We start from the raw sequence: 19,066 nt of genomic DNA, 5'->3' as shown, positions 1-19,066 counted from the left end.
CATTTCCTTTATATTTTTGCCTGTCCTTTTTAAATGTTAAATTCTCTTGAACATTCAGCTCCCAGTCCTGGTCACCCTGCAGCCATGTTTCTGATTAGGTCAAACCCATTTAGAACATAGAACAGCACAGCACAGAACAGGCCCTTCAGCCCACAATGTTGTGCTGACATTTACTTCCACTTGTGCCATTAATTCATCCATCTTCTTGTAAATGCTGTGTGCAATCAGATATAGTACCTACATTGCTCTTTTAACATGCATCTGTACCAGCTATAATAAAGTTGTCATAACAGGAGTTGTTATTTTACATAGTGCAAATGAGGAAATCTAGAATGATTGAATTATATAGTATGGAAACAGGCCCTTTGGTCCAACAGGTCTGTGCCCATTTTCTCTGTTCCCATCGACTCCTCCCAGGATACTATCATTCACTAAATAATCTACCTGTCAACCTGTATGTCTTGAGACATGGGAGGAGACTGAGCACTGAGGGGAAACCCACTCAGTCACAGGGAGAATGTACAAACTCCCCATGGACAGCACCAGAGGTCAGGATTGAAATTCGGTCGCTGAAATTGTGAAGCAGTGGGTCTACTAGCTGCTCCACTGTGTTACGCATGGTGAGTTTCTAATCCTAATTTCAAGGTGGGTAGTTTGCAACAGAGAAGCAAGGTGATTCAGATGGCAGGTCAGACTGAGGCAGTGCTGTGTCATAATGGTTAAGGCAATGGAAAGAACATTGGGCACCTGAGGAAATGAGAGGAAAAAGGGCTCACATAATGAAGAAAGTGAAATGAAAAAAAAACTGCAATGAAATTTAAAAAAAAAACATTTTTGTTTGGATCTATGGTGAATTCTAGTCCAAATTTGATTCAAATTAAAATTGTGAAAGTAAAAGCTAAGCCAGGCAACACATAGAAAGGGATACTACAGGGAAATATAGGTGAACAACAATGAGTTAAAACATTGAGAAGTAACTCTTTATTGGGCACAACCTAAATTAGGAAATTATCATGAAATATAATGAAAATTTCAATATTGAATTCTGCTTTCTACCAAATTAATTCACTGTCTCAACAAAACCTGGAAGGCCTTGCTTGACGCTAAAGATCAAACATTGTAGGAATGTTAAAAATTTCCCTGATCTCACCAATTCTACTTACCTTATCAGTTAAACATTAAGCTGAATGACGAGTGGATCATTGTTGATAAAAAGAGAAAATTCCCAGCCTTTGTGTGTGCATTTGTGAACATTTTCTAGATAATTTTGAATTTCTGCACATTTTGCTGGGTTCTGTTGTTTATTTGTTTTCTTCATCATCTTATGCCAATCTTTGATTATTTCGTTATGCCTTTTTATCACTTTATGCTCCTTTGATGTGTTTCTCAATTCCATTCAGCCTATAAAATTGTCAACCTCATCTCATTATTTGTTCTAAAATTTATGACTGTGCTTGTTAGCTTTGAACACTTTGGATGCCTTCAAATAGCATATGTCCACTGTTTTCGGCAATCTGCATTTATATATGGGGAAATGCTCCATCTTCATTTGGGTTGTAGGCAGTAGATCTGGGTCTCATTTGTGTACAATTTCCTGTAAACATGTAAACAATAAATCTGCTTTCATCTTCCTAGTTCGTGCTTAGATCTTACAACTGACTAGAGGGTGGAGCAAGAGAGCGAGATAAGCTCTCCTCACCTGGTCCGGGTAAGGGCAAGTGTGCAGGAACCACATACAGTTATTCCAGGAGGCAGGCCCAGTGTAACACCATCCAGCCCAACATTTCCAAACTATTATAATCAGGTTCAGATGTAGCCAATTTCCATGAAGCACTGATCTGTTGAAAACTGTGAGTCAAACCTTTTCTCTCTTACCCTATGAGATACAATTTAATAGTTATGGGTGTAATTTGTACTGTCCCCACCGCATAAAATGCAGTCTTATTTTCACTCATTTTCAGATTTATATATCACCCATCCTTTGATGGTGTGAAATCTATGAAGAAGGATTTAAGAATATTTGTCAGTGAATGGGCTGTCATCAAAAGTGAGTTGTGTCCAATTATTCTGTACGACATTGTAATGATTTGTCCACTTAAACAACTACAACTGTATCACATAATAAGTTGGCTTTTTATTCTATATAACCACTTATTTTTCTGCAAGGAACTAATTATCCAAGTATTGGAGCAACAGTCTCCTAAACATATACTGTATAAACTTGAGCAACAAATGATCTGCTGGATGAACTGAGCCAGTCAAGCAGCATCCGTGGGAGGAAAGGAACAGTCGACGTTTCGGGACAAAGCCCTTATCAGGACTCAGAGTTGGAGGACTCAAAAAATTGCTCCTCCAACAATCCAGCTCAGTTTCAGGAGTCGACTGTAATGTATTCCTAAATTTTGTGCTCAAGTCTTACTGTTAAGTACAAGTTAATTAGTACCATTATTCATGATTTAATACTTTAAGGAGACTGACTGATGAAAAATAGCATAAATTTAAACATTAATAATTAATATGTTGCAATGAGTTTGTTAAGCATGTTCTGCATTAACAAAAAGATTAAAACAGTTGAGAGGACTCATTTCATCATTGGTATAAACACCTGACAAATAAGGAAGCTGAAGCTTAATGACCTCATGGGAAAGGAATGTTTTATTTACAATACCATTGATAGGTTGTAAAATTTCCCTTTAAACTAAGCAGGTAGATGCTTTAAATGTGCACATCAAGGGGGATTAAAAAAATTGTCTGGAAACTGGAGTTCACTCTAATAGTGTGTACTAAAAAGATTACTATTACAAACCCACTGACTCCCACAGCTACCTTGACTACACCTCCTTCCATCCTGTCATTTGCAAGGACACCATTTCTTTTTCTTAGTTTCTCCACCTCCGCACATCTGTTCTCGAGATAAGGCTTTCCACTTCAGAACAACCGAGATGTCCTCCTTTTTCAGAAAATGGGGCTTCCCCCACTGTTATTGGTGGAGCCCTCGCCTGCATTTCCTTTATTTCCCACACTTCTGTCCTTACCCCATCACCCCCCACCCCTGCAGAACAAGGATAGAGTTCCCCTGGTCTTCACCTACTACCCCACCAGCCTATGCATCCAGCATATCATTCTTTACAACTTCTGTCAGCTACAACGAGATCTCACCACTAACCACATCTTCCCCTTTCCTCCCCTCTCTGCTTTCCGCAGGCATCACACTCTCCGTGACTTCCTGGTCCACTCATCCCTCCCCACCCATCCCCCTTCCTCCCCAGGCACTCTCGCCTGTAACCGCAAGAGGTATAACACCTGCCCCTGCACCTCCTCCCTCACCACCATCCAGGGCTCTCAACACTCCTTCTAGGTGAGGCAGTCTTTCACATGCAAATCTACCAGCATTATTTATTGCATCCAGTGCTGCCAATGTGGCCTCCTCTACTTGGTGAGACCGGTCGCAAACTGGGCAACCGCTTCACTGAGCACCTTCGCTCTGTCTGTCATGAACATCTGGATCTCCTGGTTGCCAGCCATTTGAATTCTTCCTCCCATTCCTACTGTGACATGTCTGTCCTCAGTCTCCTCCACTGCAATGTCTAGGCTAAATGCAAGTTAGAGGAACAGCATCTTATATTCCACCTGGGTAATCAGCAACCTGGTGACATGAACACTGAATTCTCCAACTTCTGGTGACTGCTCCGCCTCCATCCCTTCCCTTTTTTCCCTTATCCCACTGGTCCCCATCACCCTATTTCTCTTTTCTCTCTCCTCCCAATCTACTTGGTGCCCATCACCACATTTCCCCTCCCCCACCATCTGCCCATCACCCACACACTCCTCTCACTCCACCTCCCTCCCTTTATTCCATGCTGCACCTTCCTCCTATCAGATTCCATCATCCTCAACTCTTTGTCACTTCCACCTATCACCTCCCAGTTTCTGGCGCCATTCCCACACTCCCCTCCCCCATCTGCCTCTCGCTTCCCCTCACCTGGATCCACTTATCGTCTGCCAGTTCTTACTCCACTCCTTCACTCCCCGTTTTTATACTGGTTATCTCCCCCCTTTCTTTCCAGTCCAGATGAAGGATCTCAACCCAAAACATTCACTGTCTATTTCCTTTCATAGATGCTGCCTGACCCACTGAGTTTCTCCAGCATTGTGTGTGTTGCACTAAATGTACTGTATATTGTGTTTTGCAGCAACAGTCAATGGGGAGAACACCATCCCCCGCCCCCGAAAAAAAAACACAGAATAGCCAGGTTTTCACTCTGATGCTTGTGTTAAAATGCAATCCTCCTGGATCCCAATAGCAGCTGCTCCAAGTGTTGGAGGTTTCAATGCATACGGGTGTTGGATGTGGGGTAACATGATATTTGAGACCACGGCGACCCATTGATTTGGGTGTTACATATAAGTGGTACTAATGCAGTAGCACACACGAGAAGCCATATTTCAGATATGACTCAAATTAATCTGAAGTGGAAACAAATATTGGTGGGCAAATCTGTAAGAAAAAGCAGTCTCTTTTCAGGTACTAGTTAGGTTAATTCCCACAAGGGAAGGATGATGGAAACAAAGCTAAAGTTTCTTGAATGATAAAGGAGATGGAGAAAATGATGAACAAGGAAATGTGTCTGTGTCAGGTGGAAAAGACCAGCGAGAATTAGGTTAAGTACAGTAAACTGAGAGGGGAAGTGAAAGGTAAAGAGGAACAAAAGGGAGTACAAAAAGAGAACAGCAGTTAACATAAGAGTATCTAGAAGCCTGCTATAGGCATGTAAATAGTAATCAGGGAGTGAAAGGAGAGGTGGGACTGACTAGAGGCAGACGGCAGAAGGCAGAGCATGAACACAAAGTGAATAGTTTGTATCCATCTTTTCATAGGAAGAGGGTGATGCCAAAATATGGGAGAATGAGAGGTAGTGGAGATTGACATAGAAAAATAGAAAACATAGAGCATTACAGCACAGTACAGGCCCTTCGGTTCACAATGTTGTACCAACATTTTATCCTGCTCTATTATATATCTTGTGGCGACTCACCGTACCGTCATTGAACCGGCTCCCGACATCACGAACGTCGTCGGAGGCCCCGATCCAAGATGGCACGAGGCCCTCCTTCTTGTCCATCGTCAGGCTAGGAAAGCCCGTGCGCGGGAAGGTCAGGTGACCCGCGCGTGACGTCAGCGCGGGAACTGTAGCACGGGAAGCTTTCAGGTATTAAAAGCGCACCGCGCCCCTGTCGTCCATTCGACTTCTGACTTCAAACGATCGTCTTCATTTCATAGTGTGTAGCTAGCCGCTACAATCTAAACCTCCCCTCCCACATAGCCCTCCATTTATCTAGCATTCATGTGACTATCAATAATGATGAGATGAAGATTTATAGAAAGACTATACTAGAAAGGCTGGCTATGCTTACAGTTAATAGTTCCAAAAGGGAAGACATCAGAGGTTGCAGAGAGATGCGGGGTGGAGATTATGGAAGAGCTTGCCATAATCTTCCAGTCCTCTCTGCTTACACGGGAGATACCAGAGGACTGCAAAATGGCAAATGACCTATCCTTGCTCTAAAAGGGGTCTGAGGACATGTCTGGCACCAATAGGACAGGCTGTTTAACCTCAGTTATGTGGAAGTTTTAATCAGGGAAAGCATTGATAGGCACTTCAAGAAATTTGAGTTGACAAAGAAGAGCCAACAGGGATTTATTAAAGGCAACTCATGCTTGACTAACCTGAGCAGTTGAGGACAATGTAATAAATGTCATCTGCATAGAATTTCAGAAGGCATTAATAAATTCACACACAAAAAGTTGGTTAGCGAAACTGAGGCATACGAAATGAAATGGTCACTTTGAGCTTGGACAAGAAATTAGTTTAAGAGCAGACATCAGATATTAGTGACAAATAGTTAGTCATAGAGTCATACAGCATGAAAACAGACACTGCGGTCCACCAATTCCACATCAACCATCAAGCTTCTATTTATACTAATCCTACATTGATTCCCTTTTATCCTTCCTGCATCGCCTTCACTTCCTACCATGTTCTACCACTACCCTACACAAGGGGCAATTGACAGTGACCAATCAACCCACCAACCCATGGGAGGAAAGTGGTGCACCTGGGGAAAACCCACAGGGAAAATGGCAAACTCCACACTGACAGCACCAGAGGTCAGGAATGAACACAGGTAACTGGAGCAGTGAGGCAGCAACTCTGTTAACTGTGCCACTGTGCTGCCCACTTGGCTACTGTTTTCCAGTTTGGAAGATGGTAGACAATCAGTTTTCCACAGACATCAGAGCTTTTTACACTCAGTATGTAGTTAGAATCTGAAATTCAATGCTTATAATAGTGGTGGAAACAGAATGAATGAGTGCCTTCAAAAGGAACTGGATAAACACTTGAGAGTGACTTTTTACAAGGCTATGAGGAAAAACTGAAGAAAAACTGAAGGATTGTACAGGGAACCAACATAGATTCAACAGGCTGACAGGCCACCCACCCCGCCATAATGACTCTATTATTACAGGACAAAGAGAGACCAGTAAGCAGAGCATTGGGCGTCAAGCCAAAATAAAGAATGGATGAAGATTTTATTAGCAATGTGGTCAATATCGAATGGAAGTGGTTAATATTGTGAAGGTGCTCTCACTGACAAAAAACAGTGTATGATGTTTGAAATATATTTCAGGATTGATGGGAGTTTAATGATTGCATATGATTTTGTTGAAAACCCAGCAAAATGATATAGAGTCTTTGCCCAGGTAGTGGAACTTGAGCTATATCAAAAATTATAGCTTTGGTTTTCTACTGCAATGAAAGAAAGTGATGACAAACCAAGACGCAATAAGTTTAAATGCCAAATATCATTTATGTAAAGGGCAATACTTAATGACAGGCAAGTCAAAATAATACGTCAAACTTACTTGAGAATGCTTCAGCTCCACCCTTCCTTTCAGGAGCACACTTAGCTCATTGTGGACACTCCTCTCCTCAGGGCTCTTGAATGAGGATTTTGACAGCTCTTTGTGCATGTCCAGTTCGATGTCTTCTGGGAACATTACCCTCTGTTTCCTTCCAAAAGTGAAAAACTGCAGATGCTGGAATTCTGAAATAAAAACAGAAAATGCTAGAGCTGCACAGTGAATCAGACAGCACCTTTGGAGAAAGAAGCAGCGTTGATGTTTCAGATCAATAACCTTTCATCGGAACCATGCTTCCTTAATTTAAGACTAAGTGATAAGGGACTACTCATGCTTTGCAAAATTGTTGCTATGAATATCAGGAAGGTGTGCATTTTCTCACCATTTTGAACCTCTATTCAAAAAATGGTACATGAATAACATAGATATGTTGCAGTAACCAGCAGGATGAGCTATCTGGAACCCAGGTTACCAATTCTACCTCTGCAGGAGCATTTGCTACTGGTATACTAAGTGCAGAAAATCATTCCCCATATATCAGCCTCAATGATACAATCCCCTAAATGCCGAGAACAACAGATGTCATAATGTTTCCTAAATGTACTCAACAATATCAATATTTCAATGCGCAGTGATATGTACTCACAAAAGATCCAACATTATCTGAAACTTCATTATGTTTCTGTGAAATTCCAACCAAAATTAGAGCAGGAAATATGGATTCAACATTATTTAAATTTTAGAAATCTCAGCAAGTAGCCTAATGGAGTCACAACAAACCACTTGTATTTAGCAGTTGTGGCAGCAAGCTCCACATAAATTTAATTTACCACACGTGCAATGTAACATAACAGATTATAAATGTTGACATGTTCACTGGATGACATTAAACATGCAATAAAGTAGAATGTCAATCCTTTACTATTAGTCTCTGCAGCCAGGAAGAATTCTAATGATTATTACATAATATGCTGTCCATTTGATGCAATCGTTTGTTCACAAAACAGTAGTAAGTATTTTCTTCTTCAATTGTCTTCTTTTGCAGTTTCTTAGGATTGAGGATAACTTGTTCTATGTGTTCTGAGGTGGCTGATGAAGCTAATATGGGACTTTGTCACAGGTGGAACAGAGGGTGCTTGACAAGGTGGGTGAGATGTTCACTTATCCCACAGTTATTGAGATGAAAGACCCGCCCATTTTAGATAGCAAAGCTCACCCACAAAAGGTGTTTCTCTTTTGGATTACCCTTCCAGAACAGGGTGCATCTGCCGCATTGTTCTTGAGTGAGCACCTCCTGCCCATTGTGTCTCAGTCGTGGTGGCCATGTCAATGTCAAGGTCATTCTCAGGAGTTTTTGGCATAAAAATAATGAGTAGCCAGTGAGAGACTGGGCACTGGGAACACAGTGACAGGAGTATGGACCGGACAGCTGATCCAGGACTGGGAAAAGTATAGAGCTGGCACGTGGGCTTAAATTAAAACAAAAAAAAACATAAATAGAAGGGTAGCATGAAAGTGCTACTAGTAGGTGCTGTTGTTTCAAAACTCCAAGGACCCATGTTGATCCTGACTTCAGTCGCTGTCTGTGTGGAGTTTGCATGTTCTTCTTGTGTTTTCCTGCATTTCTGCTGGGTGCTCTGGATTCCTCTCACATCACAAAGACCTGCTTGTTAGCTCTTATCTTCCTTTTTTATATTTATAACAGCATGGAAAGAGGCCAAATAAAGCCAGAGATTGATAGATTTTTAGCTAAGAGGGTAATTGATGAATATGGGCTTAGTGCAGGAAAGTGGTGCTGAGGTAAAATGTCAGCCATGATCTTACTAAATGGCAGAGTAGGCATGAAGGGCTGAATGGCCTGTTCCTACTCTTAATTGTTATGTTCTTATTGGTCCTCTTTGGCTCCCAGGGGAGCAACCTCATTTGTCCCTTCTTCCCCTCCTTATTCGCTCTCACACATGCCCATCAACAGCGACTTTGCCATTTACTAGGGGGTAATTTACAGTAATCAGTGCACTTAGCAATTAATTTTTCACTGTAAACTATCCCTTCGTGTAGATAAGTAACAAACAAATCTAAAGAGGAGTTGGTGGGTATCTGTGAAAGAGAGTAGGTTGCAAGACATCTGGGAGCAATTGTGTCTGGGCATGCTTCAGTCAAGGAGTTATAGGATCATAGAGTCATACAGCACAGAAGCACGCCCTTTAGCCACCGTGTCCATGCCCACCATAGTATATATATTAGTTCCATTTACCTACATTTGGTCCATTGCCTTTTATGCCTTGGCAATTCAAATGCCTGTCTTGCTTGTCCTCTTAAATGTTGTGAGAGCACCTGCTTCCACCACCTCCTCAAGTAGCACATTTCACATTCCATCTACCCTCTGTGTGAAACATTTCTTCCTCAAATTCCCTCTAAGTCTCCTACCTCTCACCTTATGCCTATGCTTTCTTGTTTTAGACAGCCCCACCACGGGAAGAAGGTTCTTACCTTCTACCTTGTCTATTCCCTCATAATTTTGTAAACCTCTGTCAGGTCACCCATCAGTCTCCTCCACTCCAGGGAAAACAAAGCAACAAAAAATCTGCTGGAAGAACTGAGCAGGTTGAACAGCATCTCTGGGGTGAAAAGAATTGTCAATGTTTAGGGTCAAAACCCTGTCCTTCTTGTTCCCCTTCCCCTTCACTCCCTCTGAACTCCCCTGCATCAGTGGAGAGGGGACAGAGCCAGTATAAAGAGGAGAGGGGGAATGTTCAGACAGGGCTCGAGGTGATTGGTGGACTGAGGAGAGCCTTTCCTCTTTATACTGGCTATCTCCCCTCTCCACTCTCAGTCCTGATGCAGGGTTTTGACCTGAAACATTGACAATTCCTTCCCTGCACGAATGCTGTTCAACCTTCTGAGTTGCCCCAGCAGATTGTTTGTTGCTTCAAATTCAAACATCTGCAGTCTCTTGTGTCTCCAGGGAAAACAAAACCAGCCTATCCAATCTCTCATTATAACTGAAAAACACCAATCCAGGCAACATATGGTGAATCTCCCCTGCACCGTCCCCAGCACAATCACATCATTCCTCTAGTGTGGCAAACAGAATTGCACACAATACTCCAGCTGTGGCCTAACCAATAGTTTATAAAATTGTAACACAATATCCCTTCTCTTGTATTCTTTGCCAAGGATGATGAAGGCAAACATGTCATATGCCTTCTTCACCACCCTATCTACCTGTGCTGCCACATCAGTCATGCGGCTATGATAAATTGCAGGAATGAGAGTAATTACAAATGTTCTGCTGTGCTAAGCAGCCAGTAGCTGTAAGTCAGAGGAGCCTGGAATAGGTGGGAGAGGGAAAGGATGAGGAAAGGGTCTGGGTGGGAGGCGGTATGTGTAGGGGGAGAAAACTGAGATGGAGATGATAGCCCTGAGCTGGCCTTTCCTTAGTAGTCCCACTCCTCTGTCCTATTTCTCTCTGGGGCCTGCTGACCTGAGGCAGTCCCACACCCTGTCCTACCCCCTCACCGTTGGAACACCACTTAACATGAGCCAGAGGGAAGAGGTTTCTCCAGGGCTGGAGAGTGAGGGAGGCTGTGAAGAGGACTTGGACTGAGGGTGGTTAGTTGGAGAAAGTGGAGAGCAAAGGGACAGAAGAAAGGATAAATAAAGGTTGCCTGATGCAGGGAAGTAAAGAGGAGGTGAAGGGGAGAGGAATAAGAAGGGAGGGGTTCTGAGGGAAGATGGGAAGGGTGACTAGGAGACCAAAGGAAAAGAGATTCATGGACGGGAAGCTTGAAAGTTCAGAGGGGTGAAGGGGAGGGTGGGTGTTGGGGAGAAAGAAAAGAAAACAGTGAGCATAGATACACGCATGTGTGTGCGTTTGTGCATGTTTGTGTGTGTGTGTGTGTGTGTGTGTGTGTGTGTGTCTTTTCTGCTAGGCATGTCCATTCATATTTAAGTGTGTTGGTGCCCTTGCATCAGAGCCACTGGATTAAAGTTAAAGTAGCGTTTATTGTCCTCTGCACAAGTACATGTATGCACAGGTACAATGAAAAACTTACTTGCAGCAGCATCACAGGCACATAGTATTATATAAGCAGCATTCACAAGAAAAGCATAGAAGTACACATAAATTATACACAATACTTACAAGAAAGAACGCAATTAGAACAAAAAAAAACAAAGTCCATTTCAGTGCAAAGTGATCAAAGGGGTCATAGTGTTGCTAAACTGTAGTGATTTGGGTTTTGCCAGTTGGTTCAAGAACCAAATGGTTGAAGGGAAGTAGCTATTCATGAACCTGGTGGTGTGGGACTTCAGACTTCTGTACCTTCTACCCGATGGTAGCTGCAAAAAGATGGCATGGCCTACATGGTGAGGATCTTTGATGGTAGGTGTTGCCTTCTTGAGGCAGTGGCTGCTGTAGATACTACCAATGGTGAGGAGGGAAGTGCCTGTGATGTATTGGACAGAGTCCACTACTCTCTGCAGCTTCTCATGTTCCTGTGCATTTGAATTGCCATACCAGACCATGATGCAACCAGTCAGGATACTTTCAACAGTACATCTGTGGAAGTTTGTTGGAGTGTTTAATGACAACTGAACCTCCTTAATATCCTAAGAAAGTAAAGATGCTGGCGCACTTTCCTTTTGATTGCATCTGTGTGCTGGGCCCAGGACAGGTCATCCGATACGTTAATGCCCAGGAATTTAAAGCTGTAACCTCACTCTGTAACGTGTGGGAAGCTGATGTGCAACGAAGTATCATGGACTTGAAAGGAATACACAGGAAACAGAAAATGGTGGAATTTTAGAACTTTAATTTTGTAATGTATGAAAATAACATTGAAAGATATACAAAAAAATAAGTTTCATTGTATTACAAAGCTTATTTGTAATCAAATAATAAAAACATATTTAATTGAGCATTACAACTTGTCAGTGCAGATAATGTTAAGAATGTTATCGTCACTAATCATACTTTAATACATAGATGCTATGCAGAAATAATTGCTTAAGTAATATATCTGTGGTGAATGATTTCATCCATCAATTGACATTTCTTCTAGCTTTTTGCTGTAGGAAAAGACAAAGGAAATTAATTTCTAATCATCTGAACTCTAAAGCAACACAGATCAGTAGCTAAATTCAGTCAGCATCTACAAAAAAGGTTTCTGAATAAACTATTCCTGTCCGACTCTTACACTTTAATTCCGAAGATGGTTGCAAACCCAAATTGTTTTCTTTCCTGCTCAATCTGCAGGTACTGACTCATTCGTCTCGTGCATTTTCTTATTATTTCAGGTTTTCATCATCTGGTGTGTTTTACTTAATGCATAAATCTGGGTTTTGTTGAAACGGAAACATTTGGCTTTTGGTTTGATACTTTTTAAAATAATATTTATTTAAATTGTGTGCTTATCAAGCTGAAGAATGTTTGTAGGATTAGAAAATTTCCATTTCATCCATTCTGTGTCAACGATCTCAGTTCAAGAACTATCTGTTTTGATGCAGAATGTTGGCTTCTGCACCCTGGTCAAAAAAAGGTTTTCAGATCCACCCTCAACATAGATCAACTGATTGTGCAGGCATGACATTTTTCATTTCCTGTATCAGTTGCCTTGCATGTGATTGCTAACATTTACCATTTAAGCCTCTTTAACTGGAAAGCTAGTAAATGCAGGTGAGGCAATGATTGATTCTAGCTCCAAACAAATCTTATGTATAGGTTTGGATCATACACCGAAATGCTTTTGAGCTTTGAACTCGTGAGAATCTTATTACTAATAGAATCATGTAAAATTTTTTTATAAATTAAGAAGTTCTGTCCTTTTTTTCAATAATCTGTGGTGCTGCAGCAATTATCATAGAGTTAGTTTTATAATCATGCTTGGAATTTTGAATAAGACGCCATCTTAACATAACACAAACTTTTGAATCAATCTTAAATCTATTTCTGGTCTATGTAATTTGGTCAAGAGTAAAATAACATTCTAATATTCCAGGTTAAAATGGTACCGTTACTTAATTTAATCTCATTTGTAATTAAGGAGGTTATTTTGATTGTGCGCGAGAGTTAATGGTTGAGAGTGAGTAGGAAGCCAGTTTTTCATCCCAAATTTTTCCAACTTTTCATAATTATTGATTCATTGTAACCCATTTTACACTTTTAACACAAAGTCAAAATAACCCACAAAAAGTTTGTGCCCATACCTGAGAAAAATCAATATTCTTTTTACCCATCTATCTTCAGGATTTGTGCAAATTGCTCGTCCTCCACTTGTGTAGAATCTGTAAATTATATTGAAATAGAGTTTGTCAATTAAGGTACATTATCAATGCTAATTCAGTCCATGTGATATTTCAGGACCATGTACTTACATGACTGCATCTATATCACACATCTCATTAGATCGTTGTATTGCAAACCCAGAGATCAGTCGGAATGGCAATCGAGACTGGGAGTAATGGAGACAGCAGTCTGCTGCTGAGGTGAGAAATAGAGGAAGATAAATTACAGTTATGTTTTTATATGATAAGAATCTATATTACATTTTGTAATTATAAAACTCAATAAAGCATTTGTGTAAAGCTTGAATTAAAATTAATCAACATCCTCATAAATTTCATTGATCTTCCAATTATCATTTCTGTAAATTGTGACCTTAAATATGTTAAGAACAATAGTGTTGTGGTCTTATTATTGGATTTGTAAACCAAAGATACGGATGAATGATCTGGCTTAAATGTTGCCATGAGTTCTGGGCAGCTTCTGCTTGGTTTAATGAATAACATAAATTTAGAATAAAAAGAAGCTAGTATCAATAACAGTGACTGTGCATTGTTATAAACACTCAAATGGCTCACTAATGTCCTTCAGGAAAGGAAATCTACTATCTGCACCTGGTCCAATTATATGTGACACCAAGCCCACAGCAATGTAGTGACTGTTAACTGTCCTCTGAAATTGCCTAGCAACAGAGGTGAAAGTAAGCAAAAACTGGCTGGTACGATGTACAAGTAAGAAAGGGGGTGATGCAAGGGGTTAAATAGGCTGTGTTTCCAGTATGACCGTACCAAAAGAAATTTCATTTACTAGGTTTGCTATACTGGGGTGTGAAAGAACCAACATGAGGGAAAACTCCTTGAACTTATCCTCACCTAAATGCCTATTCCAGATATGTGTTTGTTGTGTTAAAAATGACTACAACAGCCGTTGTGATGATTAAGCTGCAAAACACGCTGAGGAGACCTCCTGTTGTTTGTTACTAACAAGATGCTAAATGGGATAACAGACCTATGGAAATGTCACATCAGCAAGTTCCCATCCAAGTCTTACAATATTTGGAAATAATTTGCTATTTCTTTATCTTAGCTGGGTCCAGATCTTGGAGCTACCTACCAAGCAACATTGTGGCAATACTTTTAACACACAAACTGCTGCAGTTCAAGATGATATCTCACTGTCACCTTCTCAAGGATCGTCAGGGATGGGCAATAAACACTCGTCATAACTAAATTTCAAAAATTAATAGGACTTTCATCCTTCTGATCTCAGATATTTTATAACATTTGTATATAATCAACAGTAATAATATCAGTCTTATTCTGTACCTTGAGTTGCAATTTGTTAAATAACAGATGTAGACTTACACATAGAGGCTGAGTCATCGATCATGTACAGAATCAAGAATGAAAACAAAGCAGCTACTGTCAGGTTCCTGAGAGCGCTCATGTTTGAAGCAATTTTTTCTCTTGATCTCCAACTGTGCATTGAACTTGTGATTTCTATCATCTCTTTATATAGAGAAGATTCTGAGTGTAGGTGAAACATGTCACTGGAAAATCACACAGTCACAAAAGAGAAACAAATTCCCCTTGTTACAAGCTTCCTTCTCTGGGTTTTTTATTTCCACTGCAATCACAACCAAAACTGCATAACATACCTCAATTATATTGTACCAATTCAAAATACAAAAGGGGAACAAAATATCCTTCCCTGTAAAAAGCAAATAAACAGGAAAAAAGTTACATTAAAGTTGACATGTATGGATGCACATGTTCAATACAATCTTAATAAAACTCAAGGAATGCAGAATTGTGTTTGAATGTCACCTATAAAATTATTCCACATTAGTTGGCGATACCAACGTTAACTCATTCAATCTCTCCCTATCAGAGATATTCCCTTTGTTTAATCCATTCCTCCTTCATCTTCTCTGTACTGAAAACTAACTTTTTTTTTCAGTTCTGATGAAGGGTCCTGGACCTGAGACATTAACTGTTTCTTTTTCCATAAATGCTGCCTGACCTGCTGAGTGTTTCTCGTATTTTCTTTTCAAAGGTTATTCCCTTGCAACTTTGATTTTTATGAAGATTAACAGCAAGTTTGGAAGCTTGTGACCAAAACCCCTAATGTTTATGTCATGTTCTCCATTCAGCTAACAATCTTTGTTTTCTTTAATATAAATAGGCTGTGAAAACCACCGTTCTTCCCTACACCTTCTCTGCAACTTAAGACTAACTTGTTTTTCTCTTATTTTCAGTTCTGACAAAAGGTTTTTGACCTGAAATGTTAATTTTGTTTCTTCTTCCACAGATGCTGGATGATCTGCTGGGTGTTTCCAGCATTTTCTGTTAGGCTATGTAAACATTACTTTATCTGGTTATTCTGTTGGATTGAATTGCTTATATTTACCTATGTTTATTTTTTCAAATTCAATTTTAGGACAGGGGCATTGCTGACAGGGCCAGCATTTATTGCCCATTCCTAATTGCCTGTGAGAAGGTGGTGGTGAATTGCTTTCTTGAACCACTGCAATCTTTCTGATGAAGGTGCTCCCACTGTGCTGTGGGATAGGGGTACACTAACATTTTAGTGTCTGTTCGGATGTCACGATCATGAAAGACTCTTGTTCGGAGACATCCAAAAGCTGTTCCAGTGCATTTAAGACGATGTTGGATCTCGTCATTAAGGTCGACATTGGAGGAGAGGTAACTTCCAAGATATGGAAAGTCATCCACATTTTCCAGGGTTGTTTCGCCAAGTTGGATTGATGGTTCTATCCGATTTGTCTCAGTTGGTGACAGTTGATAGATGATCTGAGTCTTCTTGGAATTGATGGTAAGTCCAAGTTTCGTGTACGCATGGTTGAAGGCAGTCAGAATCTGTTGTAGGTGGTTTTCTGAGAGAGGTGCAACACAGTTGTCGTCTGCGTATTGGAATTCAATGAGGGAACTCATAGATGTCTTGTTTTTGGACTTGAGATGGGCAAGATTGAAAAGTCTGCCATCTGTTCTGTAGACAATTTCGATTCCTGGGGGTAGATCGTCCTTGGTGATGTGGATGATTGTCGCAATGAAGATGGTGAACAAAGTTGGGGCAATCACACATCCCTGTTTTACCCCTGATTTGACTTGAAAAGGCTCACAGTTACTGTTGCTGACCATGACTGTGGCAAGCATGCCATCGTGTAGGAGTCTCAGGATTCAAATGTACTTTTCAGTCAATCCAGAGGGGAATTTCATCCCATAGGAGTTCCCTTGATACCAAGTCAAAGGTGCCATCTGGAACTACCTGTCCTGAATGCCGAAGAACTTTCAGAGCCAAGATTGGACTCATAAGCCACTTGAGAGCCCATAACTAGATCAACGGAACGAAGACCATCATCCTCGACCTCGAAGGGTAGCCACGACGACGACGACAACGACAGGATAGTGGTGGGTTGGACAAGCCTTGCTAGTTCAGGGTAGGATGAGAATCATTGCAAGGGGTAGAGGGCTGGGGTGATGAACAGAGAGTCTGAAGGAGAGCAGAGCAGGCCACCTGACATCGGGTCTCAGCACCTCCTTTGTCCCTGCTTGATCTTGCCCTCATACATGCATCATTGAAAATCCCAGAAATCAGAGTCACAGAGCATGAAAACTGACCCTTCAGCCCACTCACACGCATCAACCCACCAAGCATCCATGTGCAATAATCCCCTTTTGTTCTCCTTTGGGTCCAGACGTGCACTGCATGAGGTTGGGCACTGCTCCAAACATCTGGGGTTCTCTATGTGTCAGTGTGTCGGATGTACAAATATTGAATGAAAATCAAGAATTTTATGTCATTTAAAATCCCAGGCTTTCAATTACATCTGCTGTATCTGTGAAATTTCAAAGCTATTGTGCCTAACAATGGGGAAAAAACCCATCTCAGTGAGGGCGTGGCAGTTTAGCTCACCAATGCCATGGTTACATTTTTAGCCTCTGAAGAGTGTAAACTTGCACACCTGCCAGGAAATTCCTAAAGAGATCAATCTGAAATTCACATGTAGATAAACTGTGTCACATGAAAAATAAAGTTCTTCATAATACATTGTTGCAAATGTGAAAATGATACCACTTGTACTTTCTTTGCTATACTTGTGTTCACTGCAGTAGATTTTCTGAGACCTCAGTTTCAGGAAATTACCTGTTCTTTGTTTCATTGTCCTTGTGAACAATCGTCTATGGCCCCAGAACTTCCCAAACCAGTCCCTACTTTTCAGGGGCAATTTGCAATGAGCCACCCTGACTTCTGGCATTGATAAACAGTAATCAAAGGCTCGATATAATGGTGGTCATCATTTCACAGCTTAAAGATAACACAGAGAGGATGCAGAAAATGTGTATTCTGTTAGAAGTTGCAGGAAACAATTGACAGGGTAAGTGGCATGTGGGAAAAAAGAAGCAGAGAGAATTTTAACTCCTGAGGGAAGGTACCAGGTTAAATCCATAAACGGTGGTGCAAACCCACCCATTTCCAGATTTAGCAAGTCGGCGATGTTCAGCAGTCAGGAAAGGAGAGCCAGGTTAGTAATTTCAGTCTGTTAATCAGTCACTATAATGACGTTAGTTTTGGGATTTAATCCAGGATCCGTGGTTTTTCCCAAAGAGCAGAGGAACATTGGACCGGGTTTAAAGAGCTAATAATGGAATTCACAATAAATAGCTCAGCTCCACACTTGTTCTTCTGAGTGTTGGTCTTTGCCTTGACAAACTTTGGGGTGAACGTTTTGAGAAGATTTCAGCTAACCTTGCTTTTTGGCATCTACACCTTAAATCTGTGTACATCTTTTACGGCAGTATGAGTGTTGCCACCAATACTTGAAGCAGCACTCTGGGATCCAGAGGTGGGATGGGCTGGGCAATCACAGGAGCCTCAGCAGCAGCCTGCAGCTGTAAGACAGAGGGGAGCTTGTGACAGATGAGTGGGTTGCAGGAGCCACACACTGCACACAGGGTATACATTCACAAGCTTATGTCAGAGCAGTGGTGCCTCGGGAGGCCCAAGCACTCACACAGGTGGTGGCAGAACTCTGCTTGATTGAAATTTGCTCCCTGCTCAGCCTGATGAACATGATCCATATAAATGTAACTGTAACGTTGAACTTGCGGATCATTCCGAGATCTCACTAGAGACAACTACAGGATTTCTGTCAGTTACGTGCGCGTGTATTAGTAAGTGACTGAGGCATCTGTTACCTACCAGTACACATGCTGTTACTGAGAAAACTGTTATGTATATCAACCATCAGAGATAATACCAACCAAAATGAGAGGACACTTGAATTTCCTAACCAGGAAGGCCTGTGGATACAGAGAAAGATAGACAGAAACCAAATGGCAATTCAGAAACTCCCAGACCAGCTACGAGTTATAGACACATATGAAAATATGAATTAGGAGCAGGTGAAGGCCACTCAGTCCCTCAAGTTAGCTTTGCCATTTAATGATCATGGGTAATCAGAGTGGAAACTCAATTCTGCATTCTTGTCTATCCATGGTAAACTTTCACCCCCTTGATTATCAAGAATATACAGTATCTACCTCTGCTTTAAAAAACTCAAAAGTATTTGCTTCCACTGCCCTCTGATGAAGAAAATTCTGAAAACTCAGAGTCCTCTGAATCTCTAAAAGAATAAATAGATTACCTCCTCTGTCTTAAATTAGTAGCATGTATTTTTAAACAGAGAAGCCTAGTTCTCTGGATTCCCCTACAAGTGGAAACATCGTCTCCACATCCCTGCTGTCAAAGACCCTCAGGAGGTTACACAAAAGCAGAAAATGCCGGAAATATTCAGCAGGTCAGGCAGCATCTGAGGAAAGAAAAGCAGAGTTAACGTT

At 41.1% G+C, this 19,066-nt stretch overlaps 1 protein-coding gene across 1 annotated transcript; it reads right to left on the bottom strand.

The window, feature by feature from the left end:
• Positions 1 to 11,892: 11,892 nt before the first annotated feature.
• On the bottom strand, positions 11,893 to 14,670 carry LOC127571929 (C-C motif chemokine 20-like). The gene is made up of 4 exons (XM_052018681.1): positions 14,570 to 14,670; positions 13,298 to 13,403; positions 13,130 to 13,207; positions 11,893 to 11,992 (listed from the first exon to the last, which is right to left on the bottom strand). Exons 1-4 carry the CDS (start codon positions 14,649 to 14,651, stop codon positions 11,959 to 11,961), a joined length of 300 nt encoding a protein of 99 aa, XP_051874641.1. The 5' UTR covers positions 14,652 to 14,670; the 3' UTR covers positions 11,893 to 11,958.
• Between the last annotated feature and the right edge of the window lie 4,396 nt (positions 14,671 to 19,066).

The sequence above is a fragment of the Pristis pectinata genome, chromosome 6 (genome assembly GCF_009764475.1).
Source record: "Pristis pectinata isolate sPriPec2 chromosome 6, sPriPec2.1.pri, whole genome shotgun sequence".
NCBI classification, from domain to species: domain Eukaryota; kingdom Metazoa; phylum Chordata; class Chondrichthyes; order Rhinopristiformes; family Pristidae; genus Pristis; species Pristis pectinata.
Note: the sequence above shows the minus strand (reverse complement) of the source record. Positions and strands in the feature narration are given on the sequence as shown.